The sequence below is a fragment of the Mesocricetus auratus genome, unplaced genomic scaffold (genome assembly GCF_017639785.1).
Source record: "Mesocricetus auratus isolate SY011 unplaced genomic scaffold, BCM_Maur_2.0 Super-Scaffold_100691, whole genome shotgun sequence".
NCBI lineage: Eukaryota > Metazoa > Chordata > Mammalia > Rodentia > Cricetidae > Mesocricetus > Mesocricetus auratus.
This window is the reverse complement of record NW_024429267.1, coordinates 2,113,063-2,133,644: the sequence shown is the minus strand read 5'-3', so window position 1 is coordinate 2,133,644 and position 20,582 is coordinate 2,113,063. Positions and strand designations below refer to the sequence as shown.

General features: G+C 39.8%; 1 protein-coding gene across 2 annotated transcripts in view; it reads left to right on the top strand.

Annotated features, from left to right (window-relative positions):
* Glce (glucuronic acid epimerase) overlaps nt 1-18,631 on the top strand; it is a 75,758-nt gene extending 57,127 nt beyond the window's left edge. For both annotated transcript variants that reach the window (XM_005075581.4, XM_021230411.2), the window contains 3 exons: nt 7,049-7,647; nt 8,419-8,664; nt 14,728-18,631. In XM_005075581.4, coding sequence (XP_005075638.1) covers nt 7,062-7,647; nt 8,419-8,664; nt 14,728-15,752 — 1,857 coding nt within the window. In that variant the 5' untranslated portion in view covers nt 7,049-7,061 and the 3' untranslated portion in view covers nt 15,753-18,631. The remainder of the gene's footprint in view (nt 1-7,048; nt 7,648-8,418; nt 8,665-14,727) is intronic.
* Nucleotides 18,632-20,582: the final 1,951 nt, after the last annotated feature.

The following is a 20,582-nucleotide window of genomic DNA, read 5'->3' as shown; positions in this document are numbered from 1 at the left end:
GTAATGTTTCTTTTACGAATGTGGGTGCCTTTGTATTTGGGGCATAGATGTTCAGGATAGACACTTCATCTTGGTGGATTTCACCTGTGATGAGTATGTAATGACCTCCTTAATCTCTTTTGATTGATTTTATTTTAAAGTCTAGTTTGTTAGATATTAGGATTGCTACCCCTGCTTGTTTCTTGGGTCCATTTGATTGGAAAAATTTTTCCCAACCTTTAACTCTCAGGTAATGTCGTCTTTGAGGGTGAGGTGTGTTTCTTGTATACAGCAGAAGGAAGGGTTCTGTCTTCGAATCCATTCTGCTAGCCTGTGTCTTTTTATGGGTGAGTTGAGGCCATTAATGTTGAGGGATATTAATGACCATTGATTGCTCATTCTTCTTCGATTTGCAATGGTTGTTGGTGGTGGAATTATGTGTGGAATTTCACCCCTTTGTTCTTTTGGCTGTTGGTAGAGAGGGATTCTCTAATGCCTATGTTTTTCTGGTTGTAGTTAACTTCCTTGGGTTGGAGTTTTCCTTCCAAAACTTTCTGCAGGGCTGGGTTAGTGGATATGTATTGCTTGAATCTAGTTTTGTCATGGAATATCTTGTTTTCTCCATCTATAGTGATTAAGAGCTTTGCCAGGTATAGTTGTCTGGGCTGGCATCCATGGTCTCTTAGTGTTGGTAGAATATCTATCCAGGACCTTCTGGCTTTCAGAGTTTCCATGGAGAAGCCAGGTGTAATTCTGATAGGTTTGCCTTTATATGTTACTTGGCCTTTTTCCTTAGCTGCTCTTAATATTCTTTCTTTATTCTGTATATTTGGAGTCTTGATTAATATGTGGCGAGGGAACTTTTTTTGTGGTCCATTCTATTTGGTGTTCTGTAAGCTTCTTGTACCTTCATTGGCATGTCTTTCTTAAGGTTGGGAAAGTTTTCTTCTATGATTTTGTTGAATATGTTTTCTGCCCCTTTGAGGTGGTTTTCTTCTCCTTCTTCTATACCTATTATTCTTAGGTTTGGTCTTTTCATGGTGTCCCATATTTCCTGGATGTTTTGTGTTAAGGATTTGTTGGACTTAAGGTTTTCTTTGGTTGATGAACCTATTTCTCCTAGTGTATCTTCAACACCTGAGATTCTCTCTTCCATCTCTTGTATTCTGTTGGCAATGCTTGTATCAGTAATACCTGACTGTTTGCCCAGCTTTTCTATTTCCTGCCTTTCTTCAGATTGTGTTTTTTTTATTGTCTCTTGCAATTTTTGGTTTATCTTTTCATCTATTTGTTCCCTTTTATGAATTTTTTGGTTCTTTCTTCCATTTCTTGCATTTTTTGGTTTGCTTTTTATTCCATTTCTTGCATTTTTTGCTTTGTTTCTTCTTCCATTTCCTGCCTTTTTTGGTTTGTTTCTTCTTCCATTTCTTTCATTTTTGCTTTGTTTTTTCTTCCATTTCTTGCATTTTTTGGTTTGTTTTTTCTTCCATTTCTTTGAGGGATTTTCCTATATCCTCTTTTAGGGCCTCTATCATTTTCATGAAAGTGGTTTTAAGGTCATTCTCTTCTGCTTCGTTTGCATTGGAATGTTGGAGTCTTGCTGGTGTGGAGTCTCTAGAATCTAGTGGTGTCATATTTGTTTTTCTGTTGCTGAGTGTGTTTTTGTATTTTCTCTTTCCCATCTCTCCTTCTAGTGGGTACAGAAAGAGCCCCTTACTCGTCTGGTGGTTAGGGGACCAGAGTTCCCTTTTGGTGGGTGCTAGCAAGTCCAATAATCTGGTAGTTCTTCTATTCCTTGTCCTCGTTCTGGTCCCGTGCGTGGAGAAGAAGAACAGGAATCTGGGGTGCTTAGCCTCCCACCTGGTCCCCTGGACCCTTTGCTGGATCCTGTTGTACATGATCTGGCCGGAACAGCTGCTCCCCTGGTCTCCCTGGATCAGCTAGTTTCCTGGTCTCGTTGGTGGGAGAGAAAACCTGGAATCTGGGGTGCTTGGCTCCTGCCGGGATTGGAAGCTCTGTGCAGTTCCCAGGTGATCCCCAGGCACTGGAACACAGGCCCAGAAGCAGGGCCTGTTTTACCTGATCCTGCCGCTGGAACAGCTGCTCCCCTGGTCTCCCTGGCTCTTCAGGCTAGTGCCTTTCTTGCCTGCTTCATAGTGACTGGAGACTAAATGCTTAACCAGTCCACTTGAATATGTATCCATCTATTTCTTCTACTCATTACCTAGGAATGATAAGAAATTTAATTGCTTGATATGTTTTTGTTTGTTTGTTTTGGTTTTGGTTTTTCAAGACAGGGCTTCTTTGTGTAGCCCTAGCTGTCCTGAAACTGGCTCTGTAGACCAGGCAGGCCTCTCACTCTCAGAGATCCACCTGCCTCTGCCTCCCAAGTGCTGAGATTAAAGGTGTGCACTACCACCTGGCCTCTTCCTTCTTCCCTCCGTCCCTCCCTCCCTCTTTCCCTCCCGCCCTCCTAATCGGTTAATAAGAAAGCAGGTTATAACAGTCATACCTTCATAAGCAGCCTATGATTATCATTTCATGAAGGATTATATAATCCTGATTTGCTGATGTTTCTCTTCTACATTACTAATTGGCCTTATAGGAAATAGAATACTTTGTTGACTGGGGCGATTAGTTCATTCTGAAGTATAGTTCTGAAAGTTAAGTTACTGTTTTTTGACATTTTAGAAGATGGCCTGTTATTTTGGTCTGGCTTTTTCATTTTTGAGTAGTGTTGATACTTGTGGGTTATTAGTGAACCCAGGTGTTTTAATTAACCAGATGTAATTCCCACAATTTGTTTTGTTTTGTTTTTTGAGATGAAGTTTCTTTGTGTATCCTTGACTGTTCTATCCTAGAACTAGCTCTGTAGATCAGGCTGGCTTGAACTCACACCTACCTCTGCCTTCCAGTGCCACCACCCCTAGTGATTCTCACAATTTTTCACAAATAGGAAAGAGGAACTTTCAGGCTGACCACTATGTCTTTTAGCAGCCCAGTGCTGTATTTTTTTAATTGTGGAAATGTTTATACATATAAGTATGTAGCAGTATACAATATGTCTGTTGGTCAGATTTAACCGTTATCAATATGCTATAATGTAATATAATACCCTCTTAACTTTTTTCTGATCAGGGCCTTGCTGTGTAGCCCAAGCTAGTCTCAAACTCAAAAATCTTCTTGTTTTAGCTTCTAGAGTGCTGGGGTCTTGGACACTAACCACCATACCCAGTCTCTACAGCTTTTTTGAGCCATGGGTTATGATTCCATTGATTTTTGAAAGTTTACTTGTTGTCTGTTATGATTCCACACCTAGAATCATCCATTTCTCTAAGAAGTACCAACATTTTTTTAGTAAGAAATGTTATCAAATATAAGTCTTGGCATTAAGGTTATTAAAAGTATATTAAAATATGGTGTTTTAGTTTTTTCCATCATGTGCCTTGTCATAATTCTATAAACAATTACTCATATTTGGGTAGAGGAGGAAAGACACTCCTCAAAAATATAACAAAGACTTTTATATTTCTATGTTTAATTTTATTATTATTGTGTGTGCCATGATGTTGGGGTTGGAGTGTAATACTGGAGATCAGCGGACAACTGTGGAGTCAGTTCTCACCTTACATCATTACATGAGTTCTGGGGATTAAACTCAGGTTTATCAAGCTTATGACCAGAGCTGCCTTGCACACCTGATACCTCTCTTTTCAGGCATAGTTGATACATTATATAAATGATAACACATAGGTGTTTCTGTTCAGTTTACCTTTATTACAACTTCAGGAAATCTTTAATTTATAAATATATGATCTTTGACAGATTGCTTGTACCATACTTCATGCTATTTTGTTTTAAATCATTTGATACATTTTCTCATAGTAGTGATATAAATGATGAAACATTATTGATTATCACTTAAATGTCTCCTAGATCCAAATTTTTTGAACACTGATTTGATGATACAAATAAAAAATTCCACACCATGAAACTACTTCTAGCACAAAATCGTCAAAAAATACTATATAAAATTTGGAGCTGGAGAGAAGGCTCAGCAGTTATAAGCATTACTGCTCTTGCAGACGACCTGGTTTGGCTTCCCAACACCCATATCGAACAGCTCACAACCATCAGCTGTAGTTCCAGGGGTCCAACACCTTCTTGTGGTCTCTGAGAGTATCTGCACATATGTAGTGCACAAACACACATAGGCTAAATATATTTTTAAATTACATAAAATTCTAAAGTACATAAGAATCAAAAAATTACATAAACTTCATTTTCAGTCTTGGTATATGTACAATATGCAAATGGATTTTGTGGTTAGATTTAGTCCCATTTCCAAGATATCATATGCATGCAGAAATCCAAAGACCAGAAAAGATCCAGCCCCTCTGGTCTCAAGCATTTCAGATATTCAACTTATATTACATTCCCAGCTTTTAAATTCTATGTATATTTTCAAGATATCCACAGATCTTTGCCTCCTTTCCTTTTTGATGTTCCACTGAAATAAAATGTCTAGAAACAGGAAATTAAGAGGCTTAAGTGATTAAGAGGACTGCCAAAGGATGACAGTTGGGCAGACCTTTGTTTGGGTACCAGAAGGCCCAACTGCAACTTCTTCTCACCTCTCCAGACATCACCTCACTTGTCCCTGTATTTGGACTGCAGGTACGGGCATTGATTCCAGGTGAAACAACAGGTAGATTTTCTATACAGAAATTGGAAATGGCTAAGCTTCCAAAGCCTTCTTTGTTTTGATAGTTAGATTACCTGCAGTTAGATTGCTTGCTGCCTTCCAGCTCTCACCTAGAAGAAGAGTACTGCTGTTAGCACCTGCTTGACCCAAACAGAGCTATCTCTCTTCAATCCTCTCCGGACTCGAGTTCTGTCTACCCAAAAAGCAGACCATCTTTATAGTTAATGGAGAGAATCTGATATGAGGTCACCAGATATATAGTAGGAAAACTTAATGGTAAGAAAAAGAGACAAAATAACCAGGAAAAATGCCAGTGGAATAAATAGAAGTAATCACAGAGACTTTTATTTTTAAAAAGGAACTCTGTAGCATGTAGAAAGACACAAAGACAGCACTTCCATTGAGCCACAGGAGAATACCGGATTGAAAGGACACATCTGATACAGAAACAATCAGCCAGCATGCCCTCCTTTTAAAACTGTAGAAATCATGAGATGAACAAAAGCTCCATAATGAAGTCATGTCCACAGTGACAGGTATCAGACTGCACTCAAACCTATAACTATGATAAGACAGTGCAGTACTGCCCTGAGACTTTGAAGCTAATCTGAATACAATCTGCATCTTGCCAGATTGTTAAGAGTGGGAGCAGAAGTTCTGGGAGATGGCTCAGTGATTATAAGCTCTTCCAGAGGGCAATTCCCAGCACCTATATCAAGTGGCTCACAACCACCTGTAACTCCAGCAGCAGGTTACCAGACACTTCCGTTCTCTGGGTACCCACACTCAGGTGCACATCCCCACACAAAGACATACACACTTACACATAATTTTTTAAAAAACTTTTTAAAAGGTGTTGGAATTATAATTTTAGGCATTCGGTGGCTTAAAGTTTACCTTCTCTAAGCATTGGAAGAAATGAGTGGGTTATATGGTCACCATTAACTTCCTTAACTGAAATTCTTCATTTATTTTTTCACAAAATATTTTCATTTAAGCATTTGCTCTTTTTATCCTGCCTAAAAAGGTATATTGTGGGGAAAGTGAGAAGAAATTACAAACAAAAAATAATTGTGGAACCACACTGCACATTAAAATTTCAGAGCGACTGTGGCAAAAATAATTATGCTTTACATCCTTTACTCTGAGCAATCTCAAGTGTTCCATATAACACACATAGAACTAACACATAATTTCTCATGTTCCTCAATGATCCCTATATACCATCATAGCTGGCTGGTATGCCATATGGTCAGCAGGGCCATCAGCATTAATGTCTTCTCCCTTGAGTACTAGAGTGATAGCTGGCTTAATTTTTTTTCTTTTTCAAGACAGGGTTTCTCTGGGTAGCCCTGGCTGTCCTGCTTTATAGATCAGGCTGGCCTTGAACTCAGACATTCACCTGCCTCTCCCTCCTGAGTGCTGGGAATAAAAGTGTACATGACCATTACCCAACATGTTGACTTGGCATTTTAAAAATATTCTGACTGCTGTGTTGAGAACAGACTTGGGAGTGGAGTGCTAGGTGTGGGTAGAAAAAGAGGGGGCGGTTTGGCCAGTGCTGAAGTGCTGCATGTGAAAAATGACCATGGCTTTGCCACTATGACAGTAGAGACGTTGGTCAGTTAGGTCCTGAGCAAGCAAATAGGAATCAAAGTTTTTATTCTGAGTGATGGAAGGGTGGGTGGGTTGAGGGAGAAGATCAAAATGAAGCTGTCAGTGTTAAAGTGCTTATTTGGCTTCCAAGTAAAGATGCTGGTTGCTTGGGTTAACTCTTGGTTCTGGTGTGCCAATACATGTGAGTGTGTGCGTGTATCTGTAGTTACAAAGAAAATCAAACTTTGAAAGAGAATTTGGGGATAATCAGTGTGCAAGTTCCTATTAAGACCTGATGCCTGGGAGAGATATCCCTGGAATGAACAGAGATAAGGAACCTTGCAGACTGATACTGGAAGGCCTGTCAGCATATAAAACAGAGAGGAAAGAAGGGAGGCCCAAGAGTTACAAAGATGTTACATTTTGTTGTTGTTTGTCAGACAGCTACTAAAAGTTCTAGGATGTAAACTCTTTAAGGTGTTTGGTCTTAACTACTTTAAATATAAGGAGCATAGTAAAAAAAATCCTAAAGTAACAAAGGAGCCAAGAATGAAAATTTGGGCATCTAAGCTTTAGAGGACTGTGCTGAGCAGTCTGTCTCTTACCTTTGCCTATGCTGGAAAGTTTGGGTCATAGTTTTAAATATGATCAGATTACATGCATTTGGTTGTCGTGATATGCACATTGAATAACTGTATTTTAAATGAAGCAAACTTACCTAGGAAATGTCAGCGATTACTCTGCATGATTTTCTTCTTGCCTCTGTAGGTATGGTCTGAATATGCGTTGTTTGGCAGCTCGGGTCAACTATAAGACTTTGATTATCATCTGTGCACTATTCACCTTGGTCACAGTACTTTTGTGGAATAAATGTTCCAGCGACAAAGCAATCCAGTTTCCTCGGCACTTGAGTGGTGGATTCAGAGTGGATGGATTAGAAAAAAGAACAGCAGCATCTGAAAGTAACCACTATGCCAACCACATGGCCAAGCAGCAGCAGGAGGAGGCATTTCCTCAGGAGCAACAGAAAGCACCCCCTATCGTTGGTGGTTTCAATAGCAATGGGGGAAGTAAGGTGTTAGGGCTCAAATATGAGGAGATTGACTGCCTCATAAATGACGAACACACAATTAAAGGGAGACGAGAAGGGAATGAAGTTTTTCTTCCATTCACTTGGGTAGAGAAATACTTTGACGTTTACGGAAAGGTGGTCCAGTATGATGGCTATGATCGATTTGAATTCTCTCATAGCTATTCCAAAGTCTATGCACAGAGAGCCCCTTACCACCCTGACGGTGTGTTTATGTCCTTTGAAGGCTACAATGTCGAAGTCCGAGACAGAGTCAAGTGTATAAGTGGAGTTGAAGGTTGGTATCTGTTTGCTTGTACTTGGGTTTTTCTAGTTTGATTGTGTTAAGGACTGAGAAACTGAAGATGTTAGTTGCACAGCCACTACATATCTTAATGGGAAGAGACCTTGCATTGTTGCTCTGTCTCAGCAAGAACAACACCTGAAGTATAAACCTATTGAAGCTTTCCAGTTGGTGTGATTTAAAGGCAGCAATAAGACCAGCCTGAATAAATAGGATTATTCCATTAACCTGACTCAGAATCTCATCAGTGAGGTCATGACACCAATCTCTAGAAATTGTGCTTCAAAACAATATAGTTACTGAACTAGGGATGTGGCTCAGTGATACAGCATTTGCCTAACATGTGCAAGGCGTAGAGTTTAATCCCTACACACACACACACACACACACACACACACACACCAATAAAAACTACTAATACAGGGACTAGACAGGCAATTTGACCCAGGCTACTGGTAAGCTTTCTAACACCTGTACTCTTTCTTTAATATGTAGTCCCCCAAAGTTAAATATTTCATCACTTAATAAAAGATTAGTTTATATATGAATAATCTTTTTAAAAATGAGTGATTACAATGATGCACAATAATATATAATCAGTGTAAGAATTAAGATTGATCAGTAGAACAGAACACACAGCATGAAAGAAGAAAAAAAGCTTCAAGTTGCAGATACCCCTAAAACATTTCTTAGACATGCAACATTGAAGAGTAGTCCTTGGAATGGCTCCTCACTGTCTAGTGATTTGTTGTTTGTTTTTTATAGGTGTGCCATTATCTACACAATGGGGACCTCAAGGCTATTTCTACCCAATCCAGATTGCACAGTATGGACTAAGTCATTACAGTAAGAATCTAACTGAGAAACCCCCTCACATAGAGGTATACGAGACAGCAGAAGAAAGGGACAGAAATGTTAGACCTACAGAATGGACCGTGCCCAAGGGCTGCTTCATGGCAAGTGTGGCTGACAAGTCTAGATCCACCAATGTTAAACAGTTTATTGCTCCAGGTGAGTTTCATATTGTATGTGTCGTACATTGAAATTGACTTACAGCAAACTGGTGTGCCCTTAAATTTTTTAAGCATTTTTTAAAAACATAATAGCAAGTCCTTTCTTTATGTTACATACATAAAAGAAGTCATCTAAGTGAAATCCTCCAAAAAGGAACATCTGACAAAAAAGGACAGTGTTATGAAAAGGAGTTAATTTACTGTGTGAAGAATCGAGCTATAGAGTGATGCTAAAACGTAGATAGAACTGTTGTGTGCCTCCTGGGGTCTGTATCCCCTGGAATGAAGTTCTCTGGTTTGCTTTAGAATCTGACCCAGGACTTTGTACATTCTGCCACTGAGTACATCCTCAATCTTCTTTGGCTTATAATGTCTGCATAGCAGAGTTGAATTTTTAAGTGATTCTGCCCTAGGTTAAATTTTGTTTTAACTGCAAGAGCCATCCTTTCCTTTGCATATTTTTTAGCCAGTAGCATTTTATTTTTTCCAAGAAATTATAGCATTACCAAACAGGCCTGCTCTCATACTGAATTTTGTTAATGTACTAAATCATCTGAAACTTCATTTAAAACCATTTTCATTAATAAAACCATTTATAAGATCATATTAACCTTATGCAGCATTTCCCTTTTACTAAGACAGTCTCATTAATTGGGATGTAATGTATTTTCCTGTACTAATCAATATCCATGAGAATTAATGAGTCTATTACTTAAAAAGACAGTGAAATAATCTTAGCACCTCAGACTTAATGAAATTTTGTCAGGTTCAGAGCTCATTTCTCCTCCCTCCAACCTGGAATAGGTAAATAAAAGAGAAGAAAGAGAGTAAGACCTCCTTTGTATTTTCTCCTTGTTCTTTTTTGATGATAGACCTGGAAAGCCAAAATACAAATCCACACATCCTATAGGGCCTTGAGTAATGCATTTAGGAACATTAGTGCCTTGCAAAGAGGGGATGGCCTTTAGTTGCTAGGAGTGGCATACATTGTTATTCTGGGTGTTCTGGGAGCTGTACTGTAAGGGTGAGGGAGAATGATTGCAGCTACATGAGAGCAAGAGTCAAGGAAGTAAGGTAGTATCATTGAAACATGGCTGTGAGGCATGAGACATTTTTAGAAAATACAGCTTTGTGGGAAACAGTCCGGAGCATCGTTGAGAAGTTGAGACTTATTCTTAAAAGAGTAGGTGTTAGTAAGCTGGGGCTCTAGAGAACTGGAGATTGTTTTTCTTTCTTGGCCTTTTCCCCAAAGGAGTTTCTATTTCCCCAAAGGGGAACAAAATCACTTTGAGGAGAGAATGATTTTTATAAGCAGGATTAGTACACCTGTAATTCCAGTGCTTAGGAAGCAGAAGCAGGAAGGCCATGAGTTCCAGAGAGCCTGAACTACATAGTGAGACCCAGCCTTAAAAAGACCAACACACACACATGGTGGGGACCATTCTATAAGTCTGCAATGTACTTTTATTTATTAAATAATGTTTTCCTTTTTAAAAAATCTATAGATATAGAGAGATATCTATATCTAGATAGATAGATTGATTGAAATGAAGTCTCAGAATAGCCTTAGCTGGCCTCAAACTCACTATGTAGTTGAGGATGGGATTACCTTGAACTCTTGCTCTTTCTGCCTCTTTCTCAGTGCTGAAATTGCAGGCATGTGCCACCATATCTGGCTGTCTTTTAAATTTTCAAATTGAATGATGTAGAACCTCATGCTTGTAATTAACTTTCCCAAAGCATTCTTTTCTTTCCACTTTTGTGATCTGTCCTCCTCCTTTCTCTTGTTTAGCTGTTTCTCCCAGCTTCTGCTGAGTACTTCCCCTCCCCCCTTTTTCCTGCCTGACCCTCATCTCTCAGCATTCATCCAGGTTTGAGCAGTACTGTTTTCTATTTGATGTAGAAACCTGTTGATGAGGAATGAATAAATGGTGGTAGCTTATGCTTTATGTGAAGATACTGACTTAAAGGCTGTTCTGTTTTCCCAGCTTTATGAATGTAACTGACAATGAATTTGTATATATTCAAGGTGTACAATATGATGCTTTGATGCAGATACATGTTGTAGATTGGCTACCAGGATCAAGATAGGTAGCTTACACAGGGTTGGAATCCAGCACTTATGTCAGGTGGCTTATAATCACTATAGCTCCTCTTCCAGGGCATCTGATGCCCCTAGCCTCCATGGTACCTGCACTCTTATACACCATCCCACACACAAATACATAGTTAAAACTAATAGAAATCTTTTAAAAACATGAAAACAGAAGATAACTTACCATATCCATCACCTCATAGAATTAGCGTGTATGTTGTTAAAAGTGTAGAAAATGTCAGCATATCTTAGCATGTGAGATGTCTTATCTCCAGTTTGTCATGCTGCATATGAGGTTCTGAAAGTTTGTATTCTTGACCTCCATCTACCTATTTCCCCCAATTCCAAATTCCTAAATACATTATTCTATTTCTGGAAGTTCAGCTTTCTTACCAATGTTAATATAATTAGAGTATAGTAGAAATTCCACATTCAGTAAGTATCTGCCTTTCTAAGCATTAGCTCTCAGATAGCAGGATTTCTTTCTCTTTTACAACTGGAAGTTACAAACACACCACATTATCCATTCACTCATCACTACACACAGGCTATTTCCACTAACCTTTCAGTGAACATAGGTTATCTCTCACCCACGTATCTCTTTGTGATACTAAATGTATTTCCTTGGGTAAGTATGGATGCAGAAGTGGGATGGAGGGGGGCGTGGCACAGCACCTTTATTCAAATTTCTGTAATGGCTGCACCAATTTACATTCCCACTCAAAGTGCACAAGGATCCTTTCTTCTCGTATCTGAAGCAGAACTTTTGTTAGTGTGCTGTCTTTGATAGTCCTAATAAATGGTAGGTGGCATTTTGCTGTGGTTTTGTTTGTGCTTTCCTTGAGATAAGGGATGGACACCTTTGCATATACCCTATGGCTAGGACTTTGGAGAAATGTCTGTTCAGACCCTTTGTGTATTCTTTAATTGATTTTGTTTCCTATTGAGTTCCTCACATATTGTTGATATTAACACCTTTTCAGATCTGTAGTGTGCAGTTGTTTTTCTCCTGTTTTGTAGTTTTTGCCTTTTCATTTTGCTAATTGCTATACTTTATAGCTTGATATAGTCTCACTCTTCTGTTTGGTTTTGGTGGTGGTGGTGGTGGTGGTGGTGATAGTTTCTAGAAAATAATTGGCAGCCTGTTGGTCCTCCTTTGTTAATGTAACACATGTACCATCTATACTAAACAGAAAGTTTCAGTAGCTCCTGGAAATAACTTCTCAGAAAGTAGGGGCCATGGGCTTGTGCAAATCCAAATTGTCGGGAAGTCAAACTTCTATTAGTAGATTGGAAGGAGTCTCCAGACAGCACAGTATTCCAAGGAGCGCTCAGAACTTCATCTGCTGAGTTTTCTGTTTGCCATACCATCTCTTATGCTACTACTCTGACCCTGCAGTAGTCTGGCAGATTATAGAACTTCCCACATATGTTGAAAGAAGGAAATTGAAGACTGGTTTCATATAATTGTTGGGAAGACTCCAATTGTTGACTGATTGAGGGTGTGACTTCTTTGTCACTATATGTCTCATGACAATCCCCTTTATTAGTGTCAAGGGTTTAGAAAAATTAGTAATTGGACTTTTTAAGGGTCCATTCATTACTGAATCCTTTGGACACATCTGGTGGTATATTAAGACATAATAAGAGAATTGATTAAACCTTGTCAGTTAATTCAGTTTGTATAAATAAAGTGAAAAATTAGACCAGAATTCTGAGAGGAAATGGATTTCAGCTTCCTTTTACCAGTACTAAGATGGGGCATTGTTAACCAGTCTGCCAAAGCATATGTAATACTTAATAATGATAAAAAATAGGACTCAGGATAGTATGCTGTGCCGAGTATAATTTAATCTTGTATGATTCATACTTCATACTTCTGAATCCCGCAGTGTTTCAGGTAGTTGAACTCAGCTCCAGATATCCTTTTACTGGAAAGGAGGAAAGTGCTAGTTAGTGAGCTAATGCCTGCTGACATTTTGACAGATAAAATGGATTTTGCTGAACTAAGATTCTACTATTGTGGTCAATTTTTAAACCGTCACCCAGGCATTATTTGATTCATAAGTCCGCTATGGTGTTCTCATTCTTGATACAATTTCCATAATTGTCTGCTCCATCAAATGAAGTCATTAAGAGCCCCAGGCTGTGTGTATCTGTACTGCTGGGATCCAGCATTTAGAGGCTTGACTTCACAAGCCAGTGCTGTTCAGGCTGATCTGGTCTTTGTTCCTGTGACGCTACAGATCCTCTCAAGGACTGCTGAAAGCAGAGGTTTGCTCCTGTGCTAGGTCTGAGAGAAGGAACCTCCACTGAACATTCTTTTGAGCGTGTATTTCCAGTGTCCTTTGTCTTCCTCACAGTTTTTGTACTTGAGCCCTGAGACCTGGCTCATAGTCCCTGCTATACTAGTAGTTGTTTAACCTCACAAAACCTGTAGGTCTTCACCTTTAAAGCAGAAATAATCCATGTTTTACCAACCTCAGAAGAATGAGGACCAGATGGCAGTTGTATGTGGGTATGTTTGGGAAATTTAAGCCATGTAAAGATTAAGACGTTCTTACCAGGTGAAGGTAGTGCATACCTTTAATCCCAGCACTTGGGAGACAAAGACAGGCAGGTGGATCTCTGATTTTGAGACCAGCCTGGTCTATAGAGCAAGTTGCAGCACAGCCAAGGTTACACAGAAGAAGGTGTTCATATTTCCCTTTTGATGATTTAAAGTTTGTGCTGTATGCATTGTGTGTGTGTGTGTGTGTGTGTGTGTGTGTGTGTGTGTGTGTGTGTGTATGATGTCATCTTTGCTGCTAGTTGGTTTTAATATGCACAGTGTCTTTTGGTAATTGTTAGAGCCAACCATCACTGCACTCTGGCTATACAAGAGAAATTTCATATTTCACAATTTGTCAAATAAAACAGCTTTTACTGTTTTGTTAGTATGTGGTAATCAGTGGGAATAGTCACCAGCATTTATCACTGTTCTAAGTCACTGACTTCTTTAAATTGTCAAAATTAACCTTCAAAGTGATACTGTCTCTGCCAACACTTGAAGAAACTGGGACTTGGGAAGGTCTGTTTTGCTTTTTCAGAGCTGCTGGTTGAGCACGAATTGTGAAGGATTTTTAACTTCAAAGTGTACTTTCTCCTTCCCTCTCTTTATCTTGTACACAAGTTCATTGTTTAATTTCCAGTAATTTTGTTTATAATTCCAGAGAATATGAAAAAATAAATACTTTTCAGCATCAAATTAAGAACCAGACTGGACAGTGGGTTCTGTCCTTTGTATCTGGTAGGTTACTTGACTGTGTCTCTTAGTTGCACATCTGTAAAGTGAGAGTAGAACAGTGTACACTCATGGCTAAGCAGGCATCATATAAGGTCTGGAATATAAAACACTTAGAATATAAGGCAAGAAATACCAACTGCATTAGAAATGAAATTTCAGTCTGGGCATTGGTGGCGTACACCTTTAATCCCAGCACTCAGGAGGCAGAAGTAGGTGGATCTCTGTGAGTTTGAGGCCAGCCTGGTCTACAGAGTGAGTGCCAGGACAGCCTCCAAAGCTACACACAGAAACCTTGTGTCGGAAAAAAAAAAGAAAGAAAGAAATTTCATATACACTATTCTTTCTAGAACTCTCTTGTAATGATATGCATTGAACCAGCTTTTGGCTATTTTCCTCCTTTCTATGGAATAAGTTTATTAGAATAATCAGTGATTCTTGACCACTTGGCATGAGGTCTAGAAAAGACAGTTTGACCAACAATTCTTATTTGCTCTGAATCATTTCTGTAAACCAGAGGCAATGCAAGAAACTTTCATGTCACCAGATTTGCTACTTAGCAAAAATCTGGTGACACAACACTGTTAATTTTGTGTGGTTAGTAGTTATCATGAATAAACTGCAATTAAGTTTCAAGTATAAAAATACTTTATTCTAACCAGTCCTTGGTCTGTTCCCCACAGAAACCAGTGAAGGTGTGTCTTTACATCTGGGAAACACAAAAGACTTCATTATTTCATTTGACCTCAAGCTCTTAACAAATGGGAGTGTGTCTGTGGTTCTGGAGACCACAGAAAAGAATCAGCTCTTCACTGTGCACTATGTTTCAAACACCCAGCTAATTGCTTTTAAAGACAGGGACATATACTATGGCATTGGGCCCAGAACTTCGTGGAGTACAGTTACCAGAGACCTGGTCACTGACCTCAGGAAAGGAGTGGGTCTTTCCAACACAAAAGCTGTCAAGCCAACCAAAATCATGCCCAAAAAGGTAGTTAGGTTGATTGCAAAAGGGAAGGGATTCCTGGACAACATTACCATCTCAACCACAGCCCACATGGCTGCATTCTTTGCTGCTAGTGACTGGCTAGTAAGGAACCAGGATGAGAAAGGTGGCTGGCCAATTATGGTGACCCGGAAGTTAGGGGAAGGGTTTAAGTCTTTAGAACCAGGGTGGTACTCTGCTATGGCACAAGGGCAAGCCATGTCTACATTAGTCAGGGCCTATCTTCTGACAAAAGACCATACATTCCTCAGTTCAGCTTTAAGGGCAACAGCCCCATACAAGCTTCTGTCAGAACAGCATGGAGTTAAAGCAGTGTTCATGAATAAACATGACTGGTATGAAGAATATCCAACTACACCTAGCTCTTTTGTTTTAAATGGCTTTATGTATTCTTTAATTGGGCTGTATGACCTAAAAGAAACAGCAGGAGAGAAGCTTGGGAAAGAGGCGAGGTCCTTGTATGAGCGTGGCATGGAATCTCTTAAAGCCATGCTGCCCTTGTATGATACTGGTTCTGGAACTATCTATGACCTTCGCCACTTCATGCTGGGTATTGCTCCCAACCTGGCCCGCTGGGACTATCACACCACCCACATCAACCAGCTGCAGCTGCTCAGTACCATCGATGAGTCTCCAATCTTCAAAGAATTTGTCAAGAGGTGGAAAAGCTACCTTAAAGGCAGCAGGGCAAAGCACAACTAGAGCTCGAAACCAAAAGCGCATTCCAGCCCCTTCTGAACTCAAGGACTGAGCTCTGTGTCAGCAGCAGAGCTCAGCAGCGCGTTGCACATTTAAAATGGTGTGTGTCCGGGGTTTGCGGGTCACAGCAATGTGAGAAGAGACCCTTAAAGTTAGTCTTCTGAAACTATTGCATTCTGTGTGTCAGGTGTTTAAAATGTAGGCCCTGAAAGCGTTTAGTCAGTGTGCTGAACAAAGATGTGATCTCTGCCCTGCTCATCACTTAGGCCTCCGTGCAGAGTCATTCTCAGTCTGTGAAAGATAATGGTAAGTGGCCGCTGCTAGCCTGTTGCTCAGCACTTACCTAAAACTTAGTATGGAGTGCTTTTAAAATGTGATTATTTATATTTATGCTGAAAGCAGGCTTTTAGAAAACAGTGTGCTGTACTGCAGTAAACATGTGCGTATAGCCTGGATCGTCAACTGTGTTTTTTCAGTGTTTCTTTCCTGTAGGTTCATTTCTTGGGAAGGAGTGAGCGTTTGTTGCATTTGTTCAATTATATATGGAAAATGTTTTGAATTATGGTTTTCTTGAACTATGTATATTTAAACACAGCCTGTGTTCAGGTCTCATGGTCACATAACATAAGCACAACTAAAATGAAACTTGTTGACTGCACAAGAAATTACAGACATGCTATGTTTTATGAAACTTGATCTACAATCAGTAAAAGTCTGATAATCATCTTCCCCACCTCTGCCCAATGCAATATGTCTTTGTCACTGTCTAGAATGTTGCATTTCATTTCATACTACACTTTGGTGGTTTTGTCCATTTGAGGACAGTACCCAGAATGTTAGTTATAAGCCTAATATGTGACAGGCATAATGATTTGAAGCCTACCATCATCCCTTTTAGGACTTTTTCCCCCCCTTAAAGGAAAATTACTGGGTCATGTTAGGGTATGTTAGGAGTCACAGTAAAGTTTTTCCTGCCTGAATTGTCATCATCGCTTTTTACATTATTGCTTCTGCCCTCACTGTTTCTCCAAAACTTAATTTTGAATGATTCCAGCATTGAAACAGAAGAGATTCTACTGTGTCTGCTGTCTTTGTGTCATCGAATCTGTAAGGGTTTCAGAGTTCTCATGCCATGGACAATGTCTGTTATAGGGCTTCAGGCATTAGGTAAAAGCAACAAGGATTGGTTTTGCCCTGGTTTTTGTTTATGGTGTGATAATATGGAGATAGTTAGGTAACATGAATCTCACACTTTCTAGGCACAAACAATGGAGCTTATCCATGCTATCTGTCAGATGCATGTTTAAGATCGATTTGCCGACACATTGTATGAACTTCTGTTGAATTCCGTTACCAAGTACTAGTGAAATAGGCATATATATACATATACATATGTATATGTATATGATGCATAGACACACAAAGACAAATGATATGTAAATTACATGGACATCAAAGGAGACAAGATCTGTACTGAAGATGAAGACAATATTAAACTTGAAAAATAAGTATAAATTCCCAGTTTATATGACTACACCTTAATTTTACCTACAGCGAAACCAGTGTGGTCTTTAGGTTCCCTAGCTTTTACCATTGTGATTTTCACACAAGAGGTGTTTCAGCAAGGTCTGAACATGCATATTTGTCTCAGCAATAAAAATGATGACTCCCTTTTTATTTTCAATACTGATGTTCAAAGCGAGCTTTCCCTACCTGGGAGCACTGTTAACTCTATCAGATTTGTTATTATAGTGGTCCCAACTTTGCTTTATGTTTGCATACTGGTCTTCAGATGAGAAGGGTCAGTGAAATCATCATGGTACTGCTTTTGTGACAAACACCAGTGCCTTACCAATGTGGTTGTCCTTTTCCACTGAAGAGGGAAAGTTTGTTTTATTTTGTTTTTGATGTAGAAATGGCAGTTCACTGCTGTTGCTTTTCCACTGCCTTCCACATTGCAACAGCTACTTGACTTGTGATCCCTGAATTCCCTAAGAGGTCACATTGAGCCTGTGACAGCACTGTCAGTGCTTGGCTTCTCAGACTTGAGGATGCCTCTGTCACCTGGGAGTTTACAAAACGAGACTCTAGGTGTGCAGGAAGTCTGCCTGCACAGTGGGATCTGCAGCATGTTTGACAGATGGGGTGATGCTGCTTCGGGAGAGCTGGGTTTGTGTAGAGGAGCACAGCCTGGGACCCATGCATTTTTGCCTCCAGAAAAATCTACAAAGTTTCCTGGGTTTTTAAATCATGTAAATGTTTACTTATCCTGAGTATAGAGGAAAGGGGAGGGTATTTTAAGTTTTTGTTGTGTTTCTTTAAACTTTTCTTTTAAAATACTGGTTTGATTCACTTACCTGAGTTAGCTTCCATGTTGAATCTGTTGCCATTTTAGTAGTAAAACCAGCCAAAAGTTTCTAAACAAAGGGCAGGTTTGGCCCTTTATGAGTTACTGTATATAATGGCTTCACTCAAGAGCCACGCAGCATCCATGAGCAAGTGCAGAAATGACACAAGCACAACTCTCCAGATGTGGCGGGACTCTTTCTTTTTTGGTGTACAGACTCTCACCAAAAGCTGCTGTTTTCGTTCCTGTAATTATTTCCTCGCTTCTCCTCCATTGTACATGTGGGGTATATGCCATGTGTCAAATATGCAATAACGTGTTTACCGGATGCCCTTCTGAAGGGTGGTCCTCTGTAAAGCTGTACAGACTTTGCAGTTCAAGCACAATGTGCACATGTTAGTTTTATATACAGCGAAACTTGATTTTTTCAAATGGAAAGGTATTTTGTTTCTATACAAAGTTAAATGGTTTGTTTGTGCTTAATGTAAAGCTGCTTTATAAAATTGTAAAATAAAGTTTTTATCTTGAAAAGAAATACACTTGAATATTTCTCTTCTTTTTCTGCTTAGTTTGCGAGTGTGTGAAACTAGCAAGCATTTGACCAACATTTCCTGTTGAACCTGCAGACAGGGAACCAGAGTACAGCACAGGAGCCTTAGTATGTAGAAGCAGAGTACACAGGACAGGTTCAGAAAATAAAGTGCTGCACTGTGCTCAGTCAGGGCCTGAAGCTCAAGCTGGGACTCTAGGTTTAGTCACAGCCAAGAGTTCCGTGCTGCCTGTCATCTTTCCGTACTCAGCTTTAGAATGATCAGCATCACCTCATATTCTCTCCTTGGTGAGATCTTAGGTTACCAAATATGAATCCAGCCTTTAGCTGGAATTCCAGTTGATCACCAGCCAGCTGTTAGATTCCAGTGGCCATACAGGTCTAGCACAAGGCTGTTCTTCTTGGACCCTTGTCTTCCACCTTCAGTTGAGAAACAGCTATATAGTCACAAACAGTCTTGGGCCAGAGTGGATCATGGACTGCTCTTGCTTTCATTTTGCAATGTGTGACAAAATTAAGGTTTGGCTGTGAAACTTGAGGGGCAGGTCCTCCATACCACAGAGGACTTCATACCTCATGAGCTCTTCTTCTCTGCCTGTGTTCTGGACGGCCCTGACAACAGCTAGGCCAGTCAGTCTCTCAGCAAGAATCCAAAATTGAGTTAGATTTTTTTAACATAAGAGAGAAAAGCAACGGAAAAAAAAAAAACACCTCAGAATTTTGGCAGAGCTCCAAGCCCTGGATCCGGTGCATTTCAGAGGGCAATAGAACTACACTCAGGTTCCATAGAGTACACCTATATCCTTAGGACATTCCCTGTGTGCTGCTGTTGACTGAATTTGGTTTCTGTGACTCGTAACAGTTGAGCGCTGATGAATAATAGTGTCTCCACTATTGAGGAAATAAATGGTCTGCAGATGGTACATTTCCTCATCCATTAGGGCTGCTGCAACAAAATACCATAGGCTAGGGTAGCTTAAACAGAGATTCACATGTCTCAACTCCAGAAATAGGAAATCTAAAATCAAGTTGTAGATGGGATTGGTTTCCTTTGAGGATGCTTTTCCTTGCTGTCTTCTCCCATTCACTCACATGCTTGTCCCTCCAGCATTGTCTGAGTCCTAATCTCATAAGGACCCAGGTCCCACTGAATTAAAGACACTTCCTATGGCCTTGTTATATACACCATTTTGGGGGGCTTATTTTTTGTTTTGTGTTTTGTTGTTTTGTGTTTTTTCAAGACAGGGTTTCTCTGTATAGCCCTGGCTCTCCTGAAACTCACTTTATAGACCACGCTGGCCTGGAACTCAAGAAATCCACCTACCTCCGTCTCCCAAGTGCTGATATTAAAGGCATGTGCCACCACTGCCCAATTTATGTATCACCTTTTTTAAAGGCATGATCTCTACATAGAGTCATATTCTGATATATCGAGGCTTAAGACTTGAGCATGCCAATCTGGGGGCAAGGTGTCACAATTCAGTCCATAATAACCATTCTTCACACAGCACACAGGAACAATCATTTGATAACCAGTGAGGATCCCAACTCAGGTTTTTAGGAAACATGAATGGGGCAGAGATTCCTACTTGGGGCTCAGGCAACAACTTGCCTGGCTCACAACTATGTCAGGAACTTTTTGATCCCTAAGTTTTAATTTCTTCATAGTACTATCCAGAAGAGGGGCTTTTTTGTTTTGATTTTTTTTTGTAAATTGGCAAAGCAAACACATGTTTTTAAAATGTACCGTCAGAGACTGGATGGATGGCTCAGTGGTCAAGAGTACACACTGCTTTTGCAGAGGACCTGAGTTCAGTTCCCAGCACACAAGTCAGGTGGCTCACAGCCACCTATAACTCCAGCTCTGGGCAAGCTGATGTCCTTTTCTGACCTTTAAAGGCATTGCACTTATATGTGCTTGGATACACACATGCAC